At 40.7% G+C, this 24,161-nt stretch overlaps 1 protein-coding gene across 1 annotated transcript in view; it reads right to left on the bottom strand.

Moving 5' to 3' along the window:
* The window catches only part of LOC118791439 (AMME syndrome candidate gene 1 protein-like), a 42,007-nt gene extending 19,014 nt beyond the window's left edge, over window positions 1–22,993 (bottom strand). Inside the window, exons 1-2 of the mRNA XM_036548801.1 lie at window positions 22,548–22,993; window positions 3,981–4,091 (exon numbers count right to left, since the gene is read on the bottom strand). Of these exons, the coding sequence (XP_036404694.1) occupies window positions 3,981–4,091; window positions 22,548–22,993 (557 nt within the window). The remainder of the gene's footprint in view (window positions 1–3,980; window positions 4,092–22,547) is intronic.
* Window positions 22,994–24,161: the final 1,168 nt, after the last annotated feature.

Raw genomic sequence — 24,161 nt, 5'->3', positions numbered from 1 at the left:
AAGCATTCTCTGCCCTATGCTGTTTTTTAAGTAAGAAAATGACAAAGAACAGACCTAACAAGCTAACCATACCTTTGCATTTTTGTAGGTGGCTAAACATTTTAGGTTAAACTTTTTAAAGACAACTCGGTTTTTTGAGGGGAGCTGAATTTCAGATGTTGAAGCTCTCTGATGTTAATGCAAACACCACCTAGCTGGGATAGCACTTGATCCCGCTTTTCGAGAATTTTGGCGTTTTTGACCCAACTCGAGGGCCGCCCTTTTGTCTTGAACCCGCACTGATTACAGTAATCCCCAGATAACAGAGGGCAAATGACAGCAAGCACTTTGCATTACTTGGGTTCTGCAAATGATCTGAGCAGGGCTGCAGACCTATCAGTGTGTCGCACGGGTTTCATCATCTCAGGAAATTAGCCATGCAATTTGAGTATGAGAGAGGGTCTGCGGACTGCTGACAGAGACAGAGACAGAGACAGAGATTTCATCCATGATTCATAGTGATTGTTGATTTGCTGGCGGTCATCACAAAAACTCAGCTTCTCTAGTGTCTTGTAAAATGAGGACAACTCTGTATCCCCACACCCCTTTCGGTACAGTTACAACGAGAGGTGATAGACCACCACTGGTTGCGCTGACAAAGACGTAGGGAAACGCCACCAACAAATCAGGGAATATGATATTTGATATGCCGATATTTTCAAACTCATTTTGGCCAATTATATATGTATGTGTATATATATATATATATATATATATATATATATATATATATATATATATATATATATATAGATGCCGCGTAATTTAAAAATGGTCTGTCTTATCTCCCATCGCATTCTCTCCTTATGGAGCCGCGTTATTTTGTATGAGCAGAGACACAATAAAGTTACAGAAAACGTTATTCACTGTCGAGTGTCATTGTGTAAGTGTACAAACAGAAAAATTACACGGCGCCCTCTGTTCGAGTCCAAAGCAGGAACTAGGCAATCGCAGGTTGTCTTGTTTTATTTCCCACTGCCGTCTCTGCTTCTGGAGCCGTGTTATTTAAAATTTTTCTCACACACCCTCCAGAAGCAGAGAAAAGCTTAGCAGCACACAGCTAGCATCCTCCCAGGGTGAGAAATTTAGCTAGGGGTCGGTTGAAACCATTAGGACCTCCCAAAGCACAAGCTCGGTGATCATGGGCTGTCTTGTCTTATTTCCCATCGCATTGTCTACTTAGCGAGCTGCGATATTAATCAATGGTCTCACGCCCCTCCAGTAGCAAATAGAAGCTTAGCAGCACACAGCTAGCATCCTCCCTGGGTGAGAAACTTAGCTAGAGGCTCGGTCAAAACCATTAGGCCCTCCGTTCGATTCCCAATAGCACAAGCTTGGCGATCGCGGACTATCTTGTTTCATTTCAAATCGCATTCTCTCCTTACAGAGCCGCGTTATTTAAAAATGGTCTCGCGCCCCTCCAAAAGCAGAGAAAAGCTTAGCAGCACTCAGCTAGAATCCTCCCAGAGTGAGAAACTTGGCTCTATATTTTACTGCCCCCCCAATCACTGGTGCTTTATAAGCATTGCAAATAGCAATTTTATTATCCATTTCAGATACTTCGACATACTTCCATACAGCTTGTTGCTGGCGCTCATAATAAACATTTATCGTCATCACGCGCGTAGTTAACGCGTCACCTTATCGGCCAGGCACATCGGCAGAAATTTTCATAATAACTTCTTAAGCTTTTATCGGCCAATATCGATGTCATGCCAATATCATCGTGCATCCCTATTTAACATGCTCAAGAAATGCATGCAGTCACATACAATTTTATCAATACACACACATTAGTTAGACATTCATGGAATTATAATGTAATTATGGTAAAATTACCAAACAAAAGGCAGCAGCATGAAAGGATGGTTCCTGACCTCCAGGCTGCAGGTAATCACAAGGCAATCAAACTATAGCAAGGGACAGAGCTTTGGTCCACTTCACATCTGGGACAATCTCTATGAAATGAGGCATGTATTAGTTTAATGAGCGAGTGCTGTTTGGGCAAAAATCTAGTTTATGAAATGAAATCATGCACTTTTAGAAAGAGCAGTCACATTCACTGTGTTGGGTGTGACTAGGAACAGCTTGCACACACAGTCCACACCTGGTCGGTCACCAAATCTGAGATTAACAAGAGAATGCTGTGAAGGCATTCATGAAAAAGAGCTTGGCTGGCATCGTAGGAGATGTAAAAACCATGGGCAACAAAAATGGAAAAAAAGAGTAATTTTGCCTTCTTTATTTTCACAGTAATGTCTGGCAAGCATTGCCAAATGAAAATCAAATATATATGCTAAACTCATGAAACGCAGAGGAAAGATGGGGTTCCTGCAAGGCAACCTTTGACCTAACGCTTCCCTAGACCAGTCTGACACCAGGTTTGAGATGAGAGTTCATATATAATAGTGTTCCCACACTGACGGCATTGTTGGAGGTACACAAGCTCAATGGATTTTCATACTTCTGACACTATAATTCAATTCAATTTTATTTGTATAGCGCTTTTCTACAAGATAATTTGTCACAAAGCAGCCTTACAGAGATCCAGTGCCTGAATGCCCAATAGCAAGCCTAAGGGAACAGCAGCAACAAAAAACTCCCTTGCTGAAAGGAAGAGGCCTGAAGTAGAGGCCAACTTAAGTGGGGAACCCATCTGCGTCTGGCTGGCACCAGACATCTGAATCAGGGACGTGGCAGGTGAGGTCAGGCATCTGGAGCTGGGCGGCTCAATCACTGCTTCTATCTGGAGCGCTGGCCAGTGACTAATATGACACTGCCTTCAGTTTCAGGTCAGACGAGGTCTTCAACCCCCTCTTCACATCAAAATAAAACACGTTCAGTGTAGCAGTAACAACAGCTAATCCAGGGAAATGTAGCAAACTCGATTTGGAAATGAAATGATGAATTAGAGCAGCACCACGAAGTGTACTGGAACATCAACCACAACAGAACGGCTCTCTTCTACACATTGTGTAGGAAAGCTGCATAGTTCCCTGGCTGCCTACAGCTTATACTTTAAATTCCTGTTAACATGTTAGGTTTCACAGAGTTTATCTGTAAATATGCTGAGTTTCAGAAAAGGTAAGATTTTTACACGGTCCAGGTAGGGAGATGTCAAAATAACTGTATGTCACTTACAACCTATATTCACCAATACTGCTGTCTCTCTCTCTCTCTCACTCACCACCTCTATTAACCATGACTACTGTCTCTCACTCACCACTTTTATTCACCATTACTATCATTTCTCTCTTTCGGTACATTATAAGGAAAGATGTCACCTGTATTGCATTCATTGTGTGTACTCTGGTGATTCATGTTTAATGACCTTCCACCTGTCCACAATTTTAAAGGAGACTGAATCATTCCCATAAAAACAGCAATTTACTGAATACCTTACTCCTTGATAAATAAAAAACAGCAAGTCATACACACAGTTCAGTAATGTAGTCATTTTAGGATTAAAACAAGAATTTGACAGTGCTTGGACAACAATCAGGGCTGGTTTTTATTGGCCTGCAGCAATGATGCACACACTTTCTGAAGCACCACCCCATGAAAGAAAATGAAACACCATCAGACATTCATGGAAAACAAACGTGGCTGGAAACGAAGGCTGTGGTGCAGGAGATCCCATTGCTCTCAGACACAAACCCAGAATACCATCACACATTCTTATCTATCACATATTCATAACTCAAATACACAGCCCAGGAACAGTGCACAATCTTCCAGAAAAAAGGGACATATGCATTGATGCTAATGCCAAGTCATAAGACAAAGTGTCTGTTAGCCTAGCATTCCGTCCTCATAAACTGTGTGTGTTTGGGTGGTGCTGATACAGAAGGAGGACCGTGGATCGACCACCTGACTGTCATTGCCCAGGTGTTCATGAGAACAAACCCAAAAAAAGCAACATCAACAATAAAAGCTCTTACCTGGTAAGGGTGTACTCCCTGAGTCCTGAATGGAGGTTCATGGCAGAAAATGTACCTATACAACCCCTCAACCGCTTGTCCCGTCCTGCTTTCCACGTGACAAACAGCGGGCTGCGGAGAATAAGAAGAGACACGGGAACCCGTTAGGAAGGCCGCACTGCTGTGAGGACCGCCCACAGAGCATTTCGACCTTGAATGTATATTTAAATGGGTTTACTCTCTACTTGTTGTGCCATTTGAAACCTACTGATGCAGACACTGTAAGAAGGTAGCTCTCTGCTTTGACTGTGATTTAGTGCTGCAAGCTGCTCTACTTTGATACCTCTGCTTTGTCACAGTCAGCAATTACAGACCGTGGAAGGCTAAGGTTAAGACTACAAGGATGTTTCAGGTTGGTTGGACACATCTGAGTTCCATATACTGCACATTCATAAATGTGCTTATACTTCTCTGTTTAAATGACTCAATGTGAAACATCCATTACTGTACACTGTCAGGCATTCCTTGACATTCCTTGGAAACACAATAGGATAAAAACATATCAACATCACTGCTTGTGGAAGAGAAAATCTACAGATGTAGTTCAATGCATTGGTTCATTCAGTTAATGACATATGTAAAATAAGTATATGCAATAAATACTGAAGAAATTCAAATACTGACAAAAGTCACAGATGCTGTTCTTTAATGTCATGCTAATATTTATTAAGATGATATACTGTATATTGGATGAACAACAAGCGGGAAAGGCCACATATTTATTGTCTTTGAGCAGCAACTCAGGCTTTTCCAATCACATGGACGTGGTGGAGTGTGGGCTTTTTGGGCGTACCAGACCAGTGCAGTGAAAGGAAATTCTGCTGGCCTGGAGGGCCTGTAAATTTCTCTACTTGGGGGAAAAACAATGTGATTTACCTCTCCTGTCCCACAGCTGGCTCAGCTGGGCAGTGTGAACTGCAATACCTGGGGGTTTGCCACAAGTTTCCCCCAGTGTGAATGCATTCTTTGCTCAACTTCGGGGGGGTCTCTTAATATTTCCAAAGCAAATAAATGTTTTGTAGTTGGACATAGGCATTTCATGAACTAGTAGCTACCATCTCCATCTCCTCCACCCAGTCACCCTCCAGATCAGAGGCCTTTAGCACCACAGTATTTCATACCACTGGAGCTGGGACAATCAAACGAACGATGGCTAAACTACTCTCATATCCTTCCCTCTTTCTCATCCCTGAACTGTGCTTATGTGCTGGTAACTTCTTTATCACAGAGTTTAAATTGCTTCTTCGTTCAAAAGTAAAAAGGTTCCATTCACACTAGGGATCAACCTATTATCTGGTCATTAGATAATAGGGGCCGATATTTGCAACTTTTTGGATTATCAGCCATCAGTATATTTTTATTTACATTCCCGATTTAAAAAAAAAACTTTTAAAAGCAATGCATGTACTATCCCGATGCATCTCCTCTGTCAGAAGAAAAATGCTATTGGTATGACTAACATTCTTTCCAAAAAATTCCCTCATTGGCCAAGACAGATGTTATCTGACCTTGAAAATCAAACATTTTTTCAGACCTGCTGCTGGAAACAAGGATGGAAGGTAAGTATCCAGTAAAAGGGTCGTGCCGTTAACCAAATTGCACTAGGCTAATTGGACCTTTTTGAATCAGTATAAGCTTGGAATATAAGGACTTGTAATAAGGACTAATTGGTGCACTTATGCCATAAGTTGCAACAGTTTGACACTGCACATTTAACAAAGAGTAATGTATATTTATTCTTTCAAATGAAACATTCAAAGAAATTTACCCTAAAGCACAGCCCTTCTGAATTACAGTCGTCATTTAAGCAATCGTTCACGAAATTAAACTTCAGCTCGCTTGCAGTTGCACTGTATGTCGGAACCTCGCGGCAAAGCTGAAAATACCCGTTTGCCACTTTGATTTTTCTTCATTTGGCCATCATCATCATCATGGAAGTCGAGTTATTAAAATAAAAAAAATGCAGCACACAGTTTGCACTTCACAGTGTTTTCGCTAACTTTATCACAGTCCTTCCACGCGGTACCATACTTTTGTATGAGCTGTCCATTTTTCACATAAATGGCTTACGAGCAAATGGGCTCCTAGAATCTCCCTGCAGCTTCTGAAAAAGCGTGGATACACAGGCTAGTTTTATGGTTTAATATTTCACACTTTATGATGAAAATACAGCCTAAATGATGTATCAATTTGCTTTATTTCTTACGCAATGACTGCCATCGTTCGTCCGATAATCGAACGCTTTTGAAATAGTGATAGGCATCTGTTGCGTAGCCAAAATAAGACAACCATAGAGAAATTTACCCACAACGTCAATATTAGCCCTCTTTTAGTAGGCCCTGTCTCTCTCTCGGACACCATCTCATTCGAACGTGCACACCCTCGCACACACGCTGCAGCTCAAATGTGACCCTCACAGATAATCTGTAATGCCAAATGTGGTCATGTCAGTTATTGCAATATTCAGTTTCTTTTTTATCTTTGAGAAAGAATTTTCATGTGATCTTTTTGCTCTTTATTTAAATTTATGCCTGAAAACATATGACTAAGTAAAGAGGGTTTGTAATTAAGTCCGTGTTGTCACAGCCTATTTTTTTCACACTGAAATAAAAAACATGTTAAAAGCATTCAAATATCGGCCTGAAGTATCGGTTATCGTCCTCTTTTTGTCACAGATAATCATTATTGTTTCTTCCTTGAAAAAAACATATCGGTCGATATAACAATAATTTTATTCACAGTGCCACACTGAAAACTGCAATAACTTTCACGACCAGATCAATATCTGCAAATAAAACAAAACTGCAAAAGAAAATGACTCTGCATTTTATCACGCTGACAAATAAAAAGACAAAACTCTTGCAAGAGATAATTCAGCGTTTTATGACAGAGATTAATAGTACTCCAGGCGGACAGTGTGTGTTCAGTGAAACTGCTGCCCCATTTTTTCTGGGCTGAGATGATTCAGTCATGAGGCCTGCTGGTGATTGGGCCCCCGTACACATTCCATGACAATTACAAGCTCATTTCTATGGCCAAGTGGGGCACATTGGGTTTCAATGACCTTTATCGTTTAGACTTCCTGCAAGAATGACTTCACTGTGTGACCCTGAGCCTTCCAGACGCAGATGGTGCTGTCATAGTAGCAACTGATTCCAGTAATGGAGAGGAAAATCCCAGGGTAAGAAATGGGCATATTTGTAGCGACAAAGCCTTGTGTATCCCTGAGTCCACTCACCACCAAAAACAAGGCTTTGACAGTGAAGAAGAGAGTCAGGGAATGAGAGAAAGAGTGAGTCCAATGACAAAAGCAGACACAGCTGTCCTTGCCTGTGTCACTGGTTTCACATGCCAGAGTCACCATTGCTTAGCCTGAATCAGAGAGGTGAAAAGCAGAAAAACTCCACAAGACCCTATGGTGACACTCCCTAACTGCACCAGGGATAACTGTTAGCAAATATAACCAGTCATAGACATCATACTACCGTGCACCCTTTCCCGTTGGAGAGTACCGAGTACACCATTCAGTGAGAATATCACCGTAAAGAGTGCTACTTTAAATTAACACATGATGAACTCAATGTGCAATTCTGCCTAGTTCATCACTGGCTGTGAAATGACAAATTTGGGATATACTGGGCTGTAGGACTCAGCCTTCACCCAAATGAGTGGCCACTCAGGAGCCTCCTACAGGGAGCTTCTGACATCTCACATTTGACCCTGGGGTCTCCACTGTGGGCATTCATAGTGCACCCACACTCACTACTATGTGCACAACAGCGGTGAAACCCACTCCGATGAACCACAGCCAGGGGTTGGAAGGCTCCTCATGCCCACAAACTCATGGCTTCACTCGTCTCAGCAGAGTGATGCAACAACAAAAACAGAGGGGTGGGGCTGGGAGCCAATGAGGGGCGGCAGTTTTGCGCTCTATCAGCAAAAAAGGCGTTCAATTTGACCTTTGTGGGCTGCCAGGCATTAAGGCTTTCCAGCACAAATTAAACCCAAACCTTGGTCCGGGGGCCGAAAAACCAAAAGAGATCTGCTCTGCCCTTTTTAAGATTAATAGCTTTTAATCTTGCAGAAAGAACCCCCTGGCAAAACACAGCTCCCATTCTAAGGGCAGCCATAAATCTACTAGAAAACAAGCAAGGCACAAAGACACCCTTTAACAATGTACTGCATCTCCCAGATGAACAAGGGTGGCATACAGGTTAAGATTTTCTACAGAAACCTCTGATTCTCATTACATTACATTACTTTGCTTAGCAGGCAATCAAATTTTTACGTGTTATCCATTATTACAGCATTACATGACATGGCATTATTACATGACATTTACATGGACAATTCAGGTTAAGCACCTTGCTCAATGGTTCAACAGCAGCAGGGGCGCCTGCAGGACTTCATCTTAGGGTACAGAAACCTGAACACGCACGTGCACATACACACACGCACGTGCACGTACACACACGCACGCGCGCACACACACATTGAGAGAGAGCTGAGAGAGAGAAAAACACCACTGACTGATTAATGAATAATTAAATCTGGCCTACCTATTTGAAGTTTACTTACATTGTATTCATACTCAAATATCACGGCCAAAATGTTTTTTTTTTTGTAGCAGCCCTTCTCCTCCTCCATGCCACAGTGTGTACCTGTACCACTGAAAGGTAAGGCATTGAAAAGAGAAAACCTGAAAATACTTCAACTCGCAAATATTTTTGTGAACTCGTCAATACTTTTCACTCATGAGAATGCTAGTGCCGTCTAACTGGAAAATACCACAAGGAAATCTGGACGTTTCTAAACTAGCAATGATTTCACGTGACAATGTAACATACTACAAACGTAATCATTAATGGTCGCATACTGGGTACTATATTGAAAACAGCATGCAGTATACAGTATATACTTGTGTATACACAGTACACAGTATGCAGTAGGCGGTTTCAAATACAGCCTCTCTCTCTCAATTTTCAATTTCAAATTTCAATTCCAAAGAGCTTTATTGCCATGACAAATATACACATACACATTTTTTTCTCTGTTGTGGAGTGCTCACTAATCGGGAAACTCATGGTACGCATATACGCATATACAGAATCTCATGGTACGCTTTATAAGCCTAGCTCCTTACCACTATGCCACACTTCTGAGGTGGGACATTTAGATGAGAACTGAGTGAGTGAGTGTAGGCTTCCGTGCTCTGAACAGTCAACATGGGGATTTACCAAGAGCAGGGATTATTTTGAACCTCAGCCAAAGTTGACTGGGTTTGGTTCAAACTAAAGGACATCCACAGAGTCAACAGCATTGATTCCTGGGATTTGCCTGTAGACAGGCACAAAAGGATGCCTCCAGGGGTCTTGAACCAGCCTTGAAGTAGTCAATTCCTGTTCTTTACTTGCTGTATTCCTGACTAATTGACAGCGATGGCCCGATCTGAAGGACCCAGAAGCCCTCTCAGATGCTCGCAGTAGGATAACCTCTGGGACTCTGATACCAAGCTCTGGAGCTTCAGCACTGACGTGAGGTCACTACAGCAGACTCCGTCTCCTCCACTTGGTGTGAGGGCAGCTGAAAGCTGAGCTCTGCATGTTCTCCTGTATGAGGAAGTGACACGGAGGGAGTCGGAGCTGCTGGGACAGACTGTTCTCACTAATCTACAGGCCTGCAGTGGGAAGCTTTGCGAAACTCATTCCCCTGTCTGGTCACTACTTCGGCACCAGCTGCAGTGATTTGGCCCCTTCTCCTGTAGCAGCAATAAGGTTGGGTACCGAAACCCGGTGCCAATATGGCACCAGTTCCTATACGACTGGAATCTACCGGACCGAATCGCAACGCAGATTTCGGTGTCACTTAACCCTTTCGCGCGTACGGTCACATTGGTGTGATTAGCCGTTTAGTGCGTATGCTAAAACCGGTGCGATTAGAACACTAGATTGGAGAAATTCTAGCTAATTTTAGCTTCGAGGAAACAGCGATTTAACTAAAAAAATATAGCAAATGCCAACTGAAAACTATGAGAAGCTTAATAACGATAATGAGAACACAACGAACCATGTAAGGTAACACGCGCGTTACATAGCATAAAAAATAAGTTACGTGCGAAAGGGTTAATAAGGTGCTAGGTTTCCTCCCGTATTTTTTTTCCCTTTAGTCATACCTGATGTGGGAGCACACCTCCAGTTTTCCAAGGCCATGTGAAATGCTTCCGGGGGAAAAAAGGCCACTCGTATCTACTCGATGTTGATATCACAGCAACAGCACTATGCTGCTTCCATGTGGTACATAGAAACACATGGCTAAAGATAAAGAGTGAAAACATATGCTAACAATGCGAACATTTAAGTGTTTTGTATTTATTTATATTTATATATTTAAGTATACTTAAAACTGTTAACAGTTCAATTTCAAGTTCAAATTTGCCTTAGCAATAAGCCATTCTTTAATGTCATCGACCATTGTTTTGTGCTCTTTTTTTCAAGTATCGGTTCAGGCTCTGTTTAGGCACCGGTACCGTTTTAAAAGTATCGCTTTAGCACCGGTATCGGAAAAAACCCAAACGATACCCAACCCTAAGCAGCAAAGAGGTCCTCCTTCTTTTTGTAGCAGTGATTAGGCTCCCTCTTCCCCTGTAGTGTGATTTGATTACCACCCTCTCTCCCTGTAGGAACAATTACACGGGTATTCCTCTGTCTGTGTAGTAATGACTAGGTTTCCTCTTTCCCTATAGTGCGATTAGGTTAGTGCTTCTCTCTCCCTGTAGTAGCAAGTAGCTTTCCTCTCTCCCTGTAGTAGATTAGGCCCCCTGCCCACAACCCCCAGTGTGCACAGCGCCCCTCACAGCTCATCCCAGAGCAAAACAAAAGAACTGATCCAATTATTCATACACCATGTAAAGGCAATGGGGGAGGACACTGCCAGCCCTTTTCCTCCATCAGGGAAAAATTCAGGGACAAACAATGAACCAAACACAGATGTGAAGCATTTCACTTGATATAGCTGATGGAAACATTAAATGCTGGAGCTTTGGGCAGTATTATCCCTTTCTGCTGCAATGGCTTTCAAGCGGGCATAAAGGAAATGCCGTACAGATAATGCTTGTTTCACCATGATTGCAGGTAGTTAGGACTGGTTGTACAAGGAGTCTTATTGTGCTTGCTCCTGCCAAAATTCAGCCCCCAACATCATGAACATGATTTTTCATCCATTTCCTTTCAGTATTTGGAAAGTAGGTCAGAGTGACTCACTGAATGGAATGGCATCACTTTGCCACGGTATTGAAAATTAAGATTTTTTTTCTTGCTGAAGTAGAATAGACTGAGTAAGACAAACCAACAGTCTTTCCAAATGCAGAGTTCATGGCAAAAATTTCCTCTTCCAAAACACTGACCACCTTCAGGGGATCAATTGTGATTTGTTGAAAAGGAAAAGAAAGACAGAAGATATCCTAAACATAACATAATATGGCTAATTTGGCACCTTGCTGTCCCAGACTGTGACTACCGATCAGCAAGGATTGGCATTAACAGGTACTGTGAAGAACAACTCTTACACACACAATAAAGAGCAGCTTTTACACAAGACACTGTAGAAGAACAGCTCTTACTATGACACTGAAGCTAACAGCTAACACTGCCATGAGGAAGCACAACATAGACACTGCTGAAGACAACATGTTTTCCTCATGCTTCCCTTAGCATGATGATGTGACTCACACCAAAAGGCAAGGCTCCTCCTTCCATGACTGATGCATGCACTAAGCAGATGGTCTGCTGGTAAACTGTTCTTTCAGGAAACACTGCTTGACAAAGATGACTCAGTGCCATGCACATGCTCCTGATACCATCAGCCAGGCTGGGAAATTTGTAATAATTTATTTTTGAATCCGCTAAGGGTTTCACTCACACAATCCAAGTATCTAGAATTAATTCATATTCAGCTGTTGACAGATGGAGATGAAAAAGTACACTGTGTCTATTTAGGAGGAAGAAATTTAATTCACATTGTGATGGTTTTTTCAAAGAGTGAAACTAAAGTGGCAACTAAAATGTTAATAAGGAACACAGACATTAACGTTTGTGGTAAAATAAATACATTTAAAAATTTAAATTTAAATTTTTAAAAAATGTTTTGCCATTTTCATTCTGACTGAGCTGTGGTAAGTTAGCGAGCCATTCTGGGGTTTGAAACACTAAATATAGAAATTTAATGTCATTATAACTTCATTTGCAACAATTACGGCAAAAATGCAATCAGTTAAAAATAAATGATTTTTATTTTTATAAATGATTGAAATAAATGAACCTACCCCACCCTGCTGTCATCCTTGTGCTAGTTTGCAAAAACAATTCCTATAGAATCAAAGCCAGGACTCATTTTTCAAAAAGGTAACCAACACTGAAACACAAAAAACATGGTTTAATATCCATGAGTTCTCAAACACTTAAGCACAGACAGAAATCTGAGAAGACGAGGTGTCACTCAGTTGTCTGAAAGTGATCCACTTAAGAAGAGCAAGTAAAAATCATAATCAGATGATGCGCCATTCTTCTAGCTTTGCATTTGGAAAATTAAAATGTAGTAACAGTAAATGTAAATGTAACAGTACCACTGCTGCCTGTCATAGAGGTAGATGTTGCCAGAGTACATGTATTGTTCCCAGAAAGCAAGCCAGGAGACAGTGAGTACATTACATGGCTCATGGTTACCAAGTTAGTTAGGGGTGTTGTCCAAGCTAACCTAAGCCAGGACTAGGGGTGGGCATTCTGACGATTTTACATTGTGATCGATCTTGAAGACGTCCACGATCTACTTTGCAAGCGAATCGTAGAGATTGTGACCTTTTATTTCCTCGTACTAATGTCTCCAAACTTCACATAAAACGTCGATGGCCAGTAACAATTGTGGATCCACGCCACATTCACAAATCAACAGAATGATTGCCTACTAGATGGCTGTGCTGATTGGCCAACTTATATCACGTGTCTCTATCATTAGGGTGTCTTTCATGCGTGACTTATTTGAAAAACAATTCAAGGTGAGCTAGCAGCATGGCGGATGAGGGGCTGGTGCCGAAAAAGGACTCAATGTCAGTAGTGTGGTAGTGGTTCAGCTATGCACAGTCAGATATATCTCAAAGCAAAGTTATCTGTAAACTTTGTTGGGCAACGGTCAATCATCCGCTGCTTAACGTCCATTCAGACTACGTATGTTCGCATATACATCCGTAGTCCCATAAGGTTATAATATAGTTTAAAAATCCCAATCGCAGAACGGGACGTAGTGGACGTAACTGGATGTAGTGAAGGCAACGCTTCCCGCACACAACACGTGTATCTCATGTTTTATGGAAATAAAGCGACTGCGCTGCCAGGCGTATAATGGTACAGTACATAGTATACCATATACTGTATATAGTATGGTGTTCGCACAACGTCCAAATCACATAACATCCTATTTCACAGGTATCGTGGACGTTAAGAGACGCATGGCTGGTACGACAAACCTATTCAACCACCTTAAAGGGAAACATCAGAAGGAACATGTCAAGAGTGTTTCACTCAGGTCAATACAACCCCACTCATCTATATCTCACAAGGTCCCGAAACATAGACAGTTATCATTGACCGAGACATTAGAGCAGTCGAAAAATATATGATAAAAGCAGCAAACGATGGAAAGAGATGACTGAGGCAGTCACATTCTACCTAGCTAAGGATATGGTGCCGTTCAAAGCTGTGGACAATGTGCGATTTAAGACACTGATGCACACTTTAGATGCACGGTATGATCTGCCAAGTCACAAATATGTCCCCCTATGTATAGCGAATGCCGACAGATGATTGCTTCACAAATAAAGCACGGTGATTGTGTTGTTTACATTTAGGCTAACTACTTTTTCTATTTGAGTTCTGAGTAATTGAAAAGTCTGTTATTTTATGGTTATCATGTTATCTATTGGCTGCTGATTACAACTTGAAGTTGAAATTGTGAAACTGAATGTTTATTTTTCTTAGAATGTTCAAGTGTGAAAGTGTCAATTTGAAAAGTGCACTTCTGTGTTGTTTACATTTTACTACTACAATTTTTTCTACCCGAGTTCTGAGTACTCGAAAAATCTGTGTTATTTAACGGTTGTGTTATGTATTGACTGTTGATTACAGCTTTGTTTAATATTTAAAATAAAGTTTAACTCAGGTTTTAATGACCATTTTGAAAACAGTTGTCGTTAATGTAATATTGTGTTTTAAATGGTGCAAATAGATAAGTCCATAGGTTTATTCGAGTCTGGATATTCTCGACAGTGCATTTCAAAATTGGGAGGAAGATCGCAATTCAGATCGTGGATCATGATTGTGTGTTAAAAAGATCGTGATATGATTTTTTGGGAAGATCACCCACCCCTAGCCACAATGACCACCATTCCATAGCCATGTGACATATACATGTACCAAAGGGCTAATTACTATGAAACATATTCGCAGTTGTCTTGCCTGAACATTTTCTGTAAGCAATGAAAATGTTTTGCAACGAAATTTACTACTAGCAAGTTTTGAGATGCGTCTGGTGAGCATCACTCTAGATCACAACGCTATCACCAAGTCTCACTCAAAGAAAAAAAATCCAAAAAGATTTATTCAGGCTTGTCAGGGGGCATTAAAGTTACTACGTGAAGGACAGCTGATCAAGTTTACATTTTAGACCCTTTTTAGCCCAGCACACACAGCTTGGCACAGTTCCACAGTCTAATACATCAAACACAGCCTGCCACCGTGCTATAGTCCTATAAACCATAAACAACCTGGCATAGTGCCACCATCTAATACACCACATTAGCTTTGTAGAAGTATCGTGTTAGTCTGTCTTAGTCTCAGAAGCACAGGCTTCTGGGATTTTGCTATAAAATGGCAAATTTATAGCGATTTGTTTCAGGAAAGAAGACTACTCCACACTCATAACACCACATGCAATAGTTTGCACTGCAGCATATCACTACCTCATGGATTTCAATTTTTATGTTGTGTAAAAATTACATATTGGTTAATACTACCTTGCTTAAAATCACAATCCTCCAAATATCGCATTTACTTTGTTGAAGCCATGCATCACTCACCATTGTGTTGAATGTACTGTCAAGTGGGATCAACTGTTGAACTGCCACCTGCTAGCAACATAACATCGCTGCAGCTAGTGGCTTGCTAAAGCTTAAACAGTTCTGCTGGCTACATTAACAGTTGATGGTACTGGGATGAGGACTCAGAATTTGATGCAGTATGATAATAAATGATAACAGGTTGCATTTTGCTCCAAGCACTTCAATATCCAAAATTTTACTCCCAGAGAGGAGTTAAGAGTGGTAAGTGCCCAATCATTTGTTGCAATTTTTCAATGTTTAAACCACCTGAAAAACATACAAGCAAGCTACGCATAACTACATGTAACTGGTCTTCTACCTTTCATACAAACACATAGTGTCACCATTATTTTCAAGGGTAGTAGTTTGGTATTAGACACCATTATTACCTCAGCCATGTATTTTATAATGTAATGTGTAATAATTAAACACAAACCTTAACCTACATGTTTAAATACTACAAATTCAAAACAATTCATTCAGTATTACTTTGTGAGCCAAAAAAATCAGTTATATGTGTACATGTGTTAAATGTGTATGAATACAGACATTTCCTTGTATCAGCTGAATATTTCAGCTAAGCCATCTCAGTGTACTGTGCTTAGTGCAGCTTGATCAACAGACAATAGAAGCTAAAAACGCTAAAAACTCGGTCTGTATTTTTTTTCTTTGGTTTCCAATTTTTGGAACCGAACACAAAACAGAACATCAACAACATAAGACCAGCTGTGATTTTGAGAAAATCAATTAAAAAGAATGTGTACATGTATCAACATACACACATATTCTACAACAACGCTGTTTGATAAAGTGAAATCCAAGAAATAGTTTTATAACAAATAAGGTTCTGTAAATTCAACTTTTTCCAGAAAATACAAAAATGTGTTAAGAACAATTCATGTTAATGTGAGCAGTTTCCAATGTAAAAAAACAGTTTTTCACAGCACACTGTACACCTAAATTTTGAATTGAGTCTTACCAATTAGCACATTAGTACAGAGCCCAAATATTTAATGTCTTTTTAGGTAATGCTACATGGTTTAAAGTGAATCGGTGTTGGTGCCACCGCTGTTCTTACAGTGAAAGATGTAAACGTGGCAATTTCAGCAGAAAGATACAGCAATGTCAGCATGGCACCAGACCATGCATGTCAACTACAAATCATGCTTTAATGGATTCAACCTCAAATTAATAGGCCTAAGCACACTCATACTCAATTACCCTCCACTTTAGCACATTGATTCATTTTCTTTATATGGTCTGCTCCAATTTACATTTTTCGTTATATTTGTGAGGGAACAGATCATGCATAAAATGTGTAACTGAGTGGTATTAACCAGCTTGACCATCTATGCATTCCACTTACATCAGTAATTGGATAATAAAAACATAATTTTAAGCTTAAGACTGCTTGAAATAAAATATAAAGTACAAAGAGTAACAAAAATGCTTCATCCGTTCTCGTCAGACATGCTACACAACTAAAATACATTAAAGAAACAGGTTACAGTTAGGGCTGGGTGGTATGGCCTAAAATTTATATCACGGACAAATTTTAAGCACAGACGGTAACAGTATATATCACAGTAAATTTGTTTTTCTTAAAATTTCAATATAAATGCTTCTGAAGGGGTAAAGCACTGGTATGGCAACTGCATGGCAGCTATTACTGTACTTTTAACTGCATTACTAGGACATATTTCACATAGTAAAGAGGTATTTTAAGAACATTTATTGTGCAAAACTGCAATAATGAATAGAAAAAAATACAAAACCTTTTCTCAAGTAACTTTCATCTCTGAAAGACACTTTTTCATGAAATAAATAAAATCAAACTGCACAAAATGAAAAAATAAAAAAATAAAAACTGACTCAGGGATTAAAGTTCTCCGTTGCTACGCCGGATTTCTGTCCGTTGGATTCCAGAGAGGCCATGTATGAGATCAGTGTAAATTCGAAGAGAAAAAAGCGAGGGGAGGGGGGTGTTACGGGATTTAGGAATCGCGCTACCAGGTGATAACTGATTTGTATAGGCATACAATCTACTTGTATGGAGATGTATGGAGATATATATATATATATATATATCGAAAGAATTGGAGACGATAATTAATATAGTCCTACGGATGCGCGCACATTCAACTTTAGTCTACACACAAGCCAACATTAGATTAACACCAAAATATACATTTATAAACGTGACAAAATACCCCCAAAACTCCCAAACTCACGGTGTCCTCGACAACAATATTTTAATGCTTCAGAAAAGATTGATCACTGTCAGGTCAGCAAAGATTTGTATATGTAGATAAAGCTTAGTATTGTGTCTTTTCGATGAAGTTACACCTAGATCTGTGAGGGCTCTACCGGTCAGCACGGTAGTGTTGTCAAAAGTCAAAATCCATACCGTAGGGCAAATTCATACCAGTGTACTTTCTATACCGTTTATACCGTCCACCCCTAGTTACAGTACTGATTACAAGTACTCAAAGGCACCGAATTCAGAGTAGGCAGAAGACTGCCCATTGAACAACATTTTTACATGATAGCCTCCAAATTCCACACTGTCGACAGACTGAGAGAAAAAACATTTAACAGAATAAATAGCAAGTGTGCAATCATTTCCTTATGAATATATGAACTTACATCAAAACAAAGACTTTAACAATACCAACAGTAGGACTGAGCTAGGGGTGGGCGATATATTGAATATACTCAATGTATCGCAGCTTGTTCTATGTGGGGTGTAGTAAATGACTATATCACGAAGATTGAGCACAAATTGTCATGTAGACTAATTTTTTAAGCCGCCAGCATGTTTGCTTTGGTGTTTCACTTCTCTCGTTCTCTCCCTCTCAGACACAAAAAGAAAAAAACTCACATACATAGCCTATGTTACACACACTCACCCGCCCATCCAGACCACTCTCCTGGGTGAGTGTGTGTGATGTATATAGGTGAGATGTGTGCTTTTGTATCTGGAGGGAACAGGGAAAGAACCTGCAGAGAGTGAAAGAAGTGAAGCGCCAAAGCGAGTTTATACGTGTTGAGTTCAGAAACGGTAATAGAAGATGGAGGCAGACGAATTGGTTCCGAAAAGAAACAGCATTGGATCCATCGTCTGGCAGTGGTTTGGGTATCGCAAGGTCTTCTTCGTTGAACAAACAATGGTTATCTGCAAAATATGCAGCAAAAACATTACCTGGTTTGAATAGATACTGTTTTGTTTAATTTAACTTGGTTGTGATTTCCCCCTTTTTGAATGCAAGTTTAAAATTGTTTCAATAGAAACCACTAATGAACATAAACAAGAATGTTTTAATGCAGACATATGTTGTAGGGCTGCTCGATTATGACAAAAATCATAATCACGATTATTTTGGTTAATACTGAGATCACGATTATTTAACAGGATTACTCATTGACTTTGGAAATATGCATTTTTTGAACTTTTAACCCTTTCACACGTATGGTCACACTGGTTCGTCTGGCCGTTTAATGCGTATGCTAAAATCAGTGCGATTAGAACACTAGATTAATAACACTAGTGAAAACATAAACCATATAACGTAACACATGCGCTACATAGCATAAAAGTAAGTTACGTGCGAAAGGGTTAACAGTGGATTTTCTTGAACATTAAATATAATTCAACTGAAAAACATAATAAAAATAAATGTAAAAAAAATAACATATTATATATGTTTGTGTATATACATACACACATACATTTCAATAAATAATGCAGCACAATAATTTTCTCAATTATCTTGTTTTCCTAATAGTTGGAAACCAAAATTGTAATTGAAAATAAAATTTGATTAATTGCCCAGCCCTAATATGTTTCAGGGACTACTAGAATCATCATACTGGTGTGATTGTATGCATCAAAGGGTTAAATCAAGCATTTATGAAGTGCTTTAGAGGAGATTCCAAAATATCAAGATATACTCAAAATAAAGGGAAATAAAGAGAATGGTCTAAAAGAAGACAATGAACTTTGAAACCAATGTGACTTCTAGCAGGGAGTCTCATAGTGGTGCCGTCAAATCTACACATCACACCTTTGTTAAAGCATTCTGCAAAGCATTAGTGTTTTGTTTGTTTTGGTTGTGCAAACATTAGTTTATTGGCTGGGACAAACCATGTGTGGACTGACTTATTTTATGAAGTTAGGCTTCAGTGCAGAAAAATGTCACATTAAATGACAAACTCCACCACGCATATTACTGTAGTTACTGTTGGCAGCCTTCATAATCTCTCACAGGATTTGATGCAGCAATTCACTTAACCTTCTGCAAGCAGCTTTAAGTACATAAACAAAAGCTGGAGTCATGGGGAGGAGTCATGTTAAGGTGAGCATGTCCTGTCTGGAAAAACAATGACAAATTCCCTAGAATATTGTCAACCGTCAAAACATAATTCAAACACAATACTACTTCACCTACATCTGCATTAACCTGACTGCTGTTATCACTTCAGAACAGAAAACACAATAAACAGAATTTTAAGTGACTCCATTTTCCTGTTAGGCTACAAAGAGTAAATAAAATTAGAACCAATTGGTTTCACAGTGAGATTAAACAGTCGTCATCTTGCCTAACCCTGTCTCTCAAAGTAATGTATGGCCCCATCGACCTAGAACAGAGGCGGCTCTACAGCCTATGCTTTACTGACTCTACCTGTTTTTGGTGCAAACGTAAACATTTGCTTCAAACCTGAGTTTAACACGTTTAAAACAAAGAACCAATCGAGACAGAGCGCAATGTGTCATTGGAGGGAAAACCATGCCCCTTGTGGGGGAAAACATTCCGCGAAGTTGAAAGGAAGTGAATGGGAAATTGCAGGGCACCGTGTCTTGAAACAGCTTTAACATAAAATGTCAACACCAGGCTATTTCAGTACCCTTCTGCCTGGGAAAGGGCCAGATATATAGAGAAACTAAGTCTCATTGGACTCCCTCAGTATCTCTTTTCTATCCCAAATCAGCGTGGAAAAATGACCCCAGAGAGTGGCCAGCCATCCCTTGTTTTGACTTGTACCATTACCTGATCGAATCACCAGGTAGGCTAAGCTAGTCAATCTTGTCATCTAGATAGCTAACGTTAGTTAATGCTGTGATCAAAATGCTCAAGTCTATAGCCTACTGTTACTAGCTACATATTATTAGCACAACTATCACCATGACCCTCCTTGTTCTGTATCAATCTGAATCAATGTCGTATGAACTTGCCATGCTGTCATGTAAGATCAAATGCTCAAGTCTAACTGTAGGCCTAGTATTACATATTGAATGTTTATTAGGGATAGCAACCTTAGCACCTTAAGCTTAACACTATTAACAGACAGCAGGGCTCCCCAGCCACAGGGACCTTATGGGATCCCGATACTATTCACGTCCATGTGTGCAGCGGACATTTTGTGTCAGGTAGGTCAAAAAGTAATTCTCTAATATGAGAATTTGTTGTTAAAATTTGTATTTGTAATTGATTCCAATTCCTCAGATACATTAGTTTAGCTAGTTAGTTAGCTATATAGCCATGGTAACTTGCTCTAGGTTAGCTAGCAAGATAGCCTACTCAATCTATGGTAGATCTTTGCAGGGACTAAATGGCTTATCCTCACCCATTAGTCACTTTTAATAAAGCCTTCTGGAAAGTGCATGTGGAGAATAACATTGTAATCAGGGTCTGACATTAACATTTAGCTACCAGCCACTGTGGCTTGTTGTATCCCGTGGCTAGGGAGCCCTCCTGTCTGTTAATAACTTTAAGCCAACTATGACATCTTTTTGGCTCCGTTTTGCGTCTTGGAATCCTGTAAAAGCTTAAATCAGGGTTAGTTATCTAATTTGCCATGCATCCCACCACGCAACAGCTTTTTGGGATGGTTGCGATTTTAGTTTTAAGACTATAAAGAGAACTGTGCAATGCAAATCAATGGAAAGTGCAGCGTTGTTTTCCCCCACGGCGTGGGCGTGGCCTAAATGCGCTCCGTCTCTACATGGAGTCACCACAAGTGACCACAGGTGGAGAACGACTGAGCACAGCAATATGTCACGGCTGTTTCAATGACCACGCTTAATACACCGTACGTTTTGCACATGATCTGTTTCAAAGGTTAGCCGTTTAACACAGATTAAACGTTTGTCAAAGTCACACACACATAGGCGAAACAGAGCCTACAAATAAAGACCCTCTGTGAGTGTTACATAGTGGGAGTAGTTTGCCATATTATGACTCGGGATGAAAACAACTGAGAACCCCAAGTTACGTTTAATGTGGAAACCTATTTGTTTTCAGAATTGAAAGAATTGAACATAATTTTGGATTCGGACATTGGTATCTTTCCGAGATACACTGATACCTTTGTATTATCTCAACATAACACGGAGATTTTACAATGACTGGCACCGCTTAATATAGCCTTCACTTAAATGGACCAGCTAAGTTACACCGGCGAAAGACTTCTACATCAACCAAGAAAGACTGTCTTCCAGACTTCAGGAACTGAAAGCAGCTAGCGTTGGCTAATTAACGGTTAACATGATAGTCAATAATCCCTTGCGCTCGACAATATCGCTAACGTTAGTTAAAAAATAGCTAATAAAATATAGCTAAAAAAGCTAAAAAATAGCTAGCTAGCTAACTAGATAATTTTACGGTCATAACGTGGTGGGGATTGTAAGCAAGGTCCCATTAAGTCTGGCTGAAACAATCTAAAAGTACCCATCCAGCATAACCGAGCTAGCATGAGCACTTTTTTACCCAAAAAGAAACAATGTTAGCCTTCAAGTGCCACAAAGCAATACAACTTTAAATCTATTGCTTACAGTCCCAGTATGATTGTTGCTAGCTTCCCATGCTAGCGGTCTTTGTTTCGAAGGAACCAACATAACATTAAGAAACAAATCAGTTCTGCAGATGCCTAACGTTAATTTGTTGATTAGCCAACTAACGTTACCTAACAAGAATGTTTTGTTCTCTTTCCATGCACCAAGCCAAAGTCTGAATGAACTTTAATGAGTATTTCTGTAAACAGACATCAGCAGTCTAAGTTAGCTTCCCGAGAAATGTGATGACGGTAACTGTAGGAATGAAAAATATACAGATGTCAACGTTACCTACCAAGTATAGCTATCTTGAATAGATACTACCTGGCTAGCTAGCTATCACTACACACGCTAATGGTAGCTAGCATTCCGACAAACAACATAAGCAATTATTTTAGACAGCTAGAACAGGTAGTTAAGTTTCTTCCACAACAAACATTGGTTTATAAACGACTGCCACATGACAAAGGCAAAAGTCACACATTGTTGGCTTTGTCAGCTAGCCTGTTCATATGGGTTGGAAGGCTAGCACAGCCAGATATTTACTTACTAAGGGTCGTTTGTAAACCTGGGTGTTCGAGGGGGCTGGTATCCGTACAGATGGCAATAAAGCACGTCGAAACAAAAGCAACACATCTCCGCCGACACCACCATCTTCCTGCCCCCGCTGCCAGAGCCCGGGCCGGGGCTGAGATTCGGCGAGAGGGCGGTGGAGTTGTAGCCTCCAGGAGTTGGGGACAGCGCGCTGGTGTTGCTGCCACTGCTACCCCCAGGACCCCCGAGGCCGTTCGCCCGATTCACGCTCCCTGCTGCTGCCACAGTCGAGGAGGAAGCGATCCCCAAGTCCGATCCGCAGTGCCCAGTCCCTGCCACCCCGCTCCCCGCCCCGCCGGGGCCCCCCGACCCGGGGGACCCCGACAGCTTCTGTTTCTTCACCCCGCAGCACCCGGCCGCCATCTTTGAACAATCTGCGCCGACACACCGCTTCCTACCCATCGTTGTAGCCGCTGGATGGGCGGGGGGGAAACACCGACCGGACGTAAAAATCCCTCTGCGTCAACGCGTACGTCGGACAATGCTCCACCCTCTCTGCGTAATTTGCGTAAACTCTACCGACTGGGGGGTGGCGAAGAAGGGGAAGACTGCAATGGCATCCGCTCCTCACGTCAAAAAAACCTACCTTGCGTATTTTCCTTACGCTACTTTCTCAAGGGAATCTCCACTCAGCCGGGATTGTTGCAAATCGTCCGATGTTCCCAGATATTTGGAGGAAAAACTTGTAGCCCCAGCTCCGGATTAAAGTGAACAGGCCTTGCATGTGATGTAGCTGGAGTTGTCTTTCCAGTCATTCAGAAACCCGGCCGTTTGCGGTACTGAGGACTACCTTAATGTTCAAACTAGACAGCTTGCTGTCCGTCTGCACCGTCAGCACATCGATTCCTTTTTTGTGTGGGAGTCAGGAGCTTGAGTACGCAGGACCGGCTTCAGCATGAATAGCAAGTAAACGTCAGGATGATGTGGCTAAACTAGCTCACACCAGTTGTTTACTTGCATCCGAACTTCCAGATTTCCAGAAGAATCGAAGTCCAGACCTAAATGCAAAAACGGCTTTAGGCAATGCTATTTATTTATTTCACAGCATATGCAATGCGTAAGTAGTTTTTAACAGACAGCCAGTGTTAGTTCATCTCCTGAATGTATAAACCGCGTTTATGGCGTCGTTAGCAAACGTTTTATTTATAAAGTCCATCGTACAAATCGCAGTTGAAAGTTTGTTGTTGTTTTTGTAGGATGACATCAAAGACAATTTTGCACAGCATTATGTTCTGTGTGACGAGATAGTCCACACCCCTCTTACTTCACACGATTTGTAGATTCTGCTGTGTCGGAACTGCAGATATCGGCGCACCTCTAGGATCCAAAATCATGAGGAAAATTCACCTCTGCAAACAAAATATCATTCAGGACGTGTTTGCGATCAATTCTTACGGAGAATACGTATAGTCACTTTGGCCATTTGTAATATCTCGTTCTTCAGCGCTGTCTACGTACACAGCACAAACCCATTGTAGCTAGTGGACATGAAGAGATTAACTACTAGCACCGCTACAGTGAAAAAATGTCATTTCCATCTAGCTTTTCACATCAATGCCCTCCTCTGATC

Source organism: Megalops cyprinoides, chromosome 16, assembly GCF_013368585.1.
Source record: "Megalops cyprinoides isolate fMegCyp1 chromosome 16, fMegCyp1.pri, whole genome shotgun sequence".
NCBI classification, from domain to species: Eukaryota; Metazoa; Chordata; class Actinopteri; order Elopiformes; family Megalopidae; genus Megalops; species Megalops cyprinoides.
The sequence above is the reverse complement of the archived record's forward strand: the minus strand, read 5'-3'. Positions and strand labels throughout refer to the sequence as shown.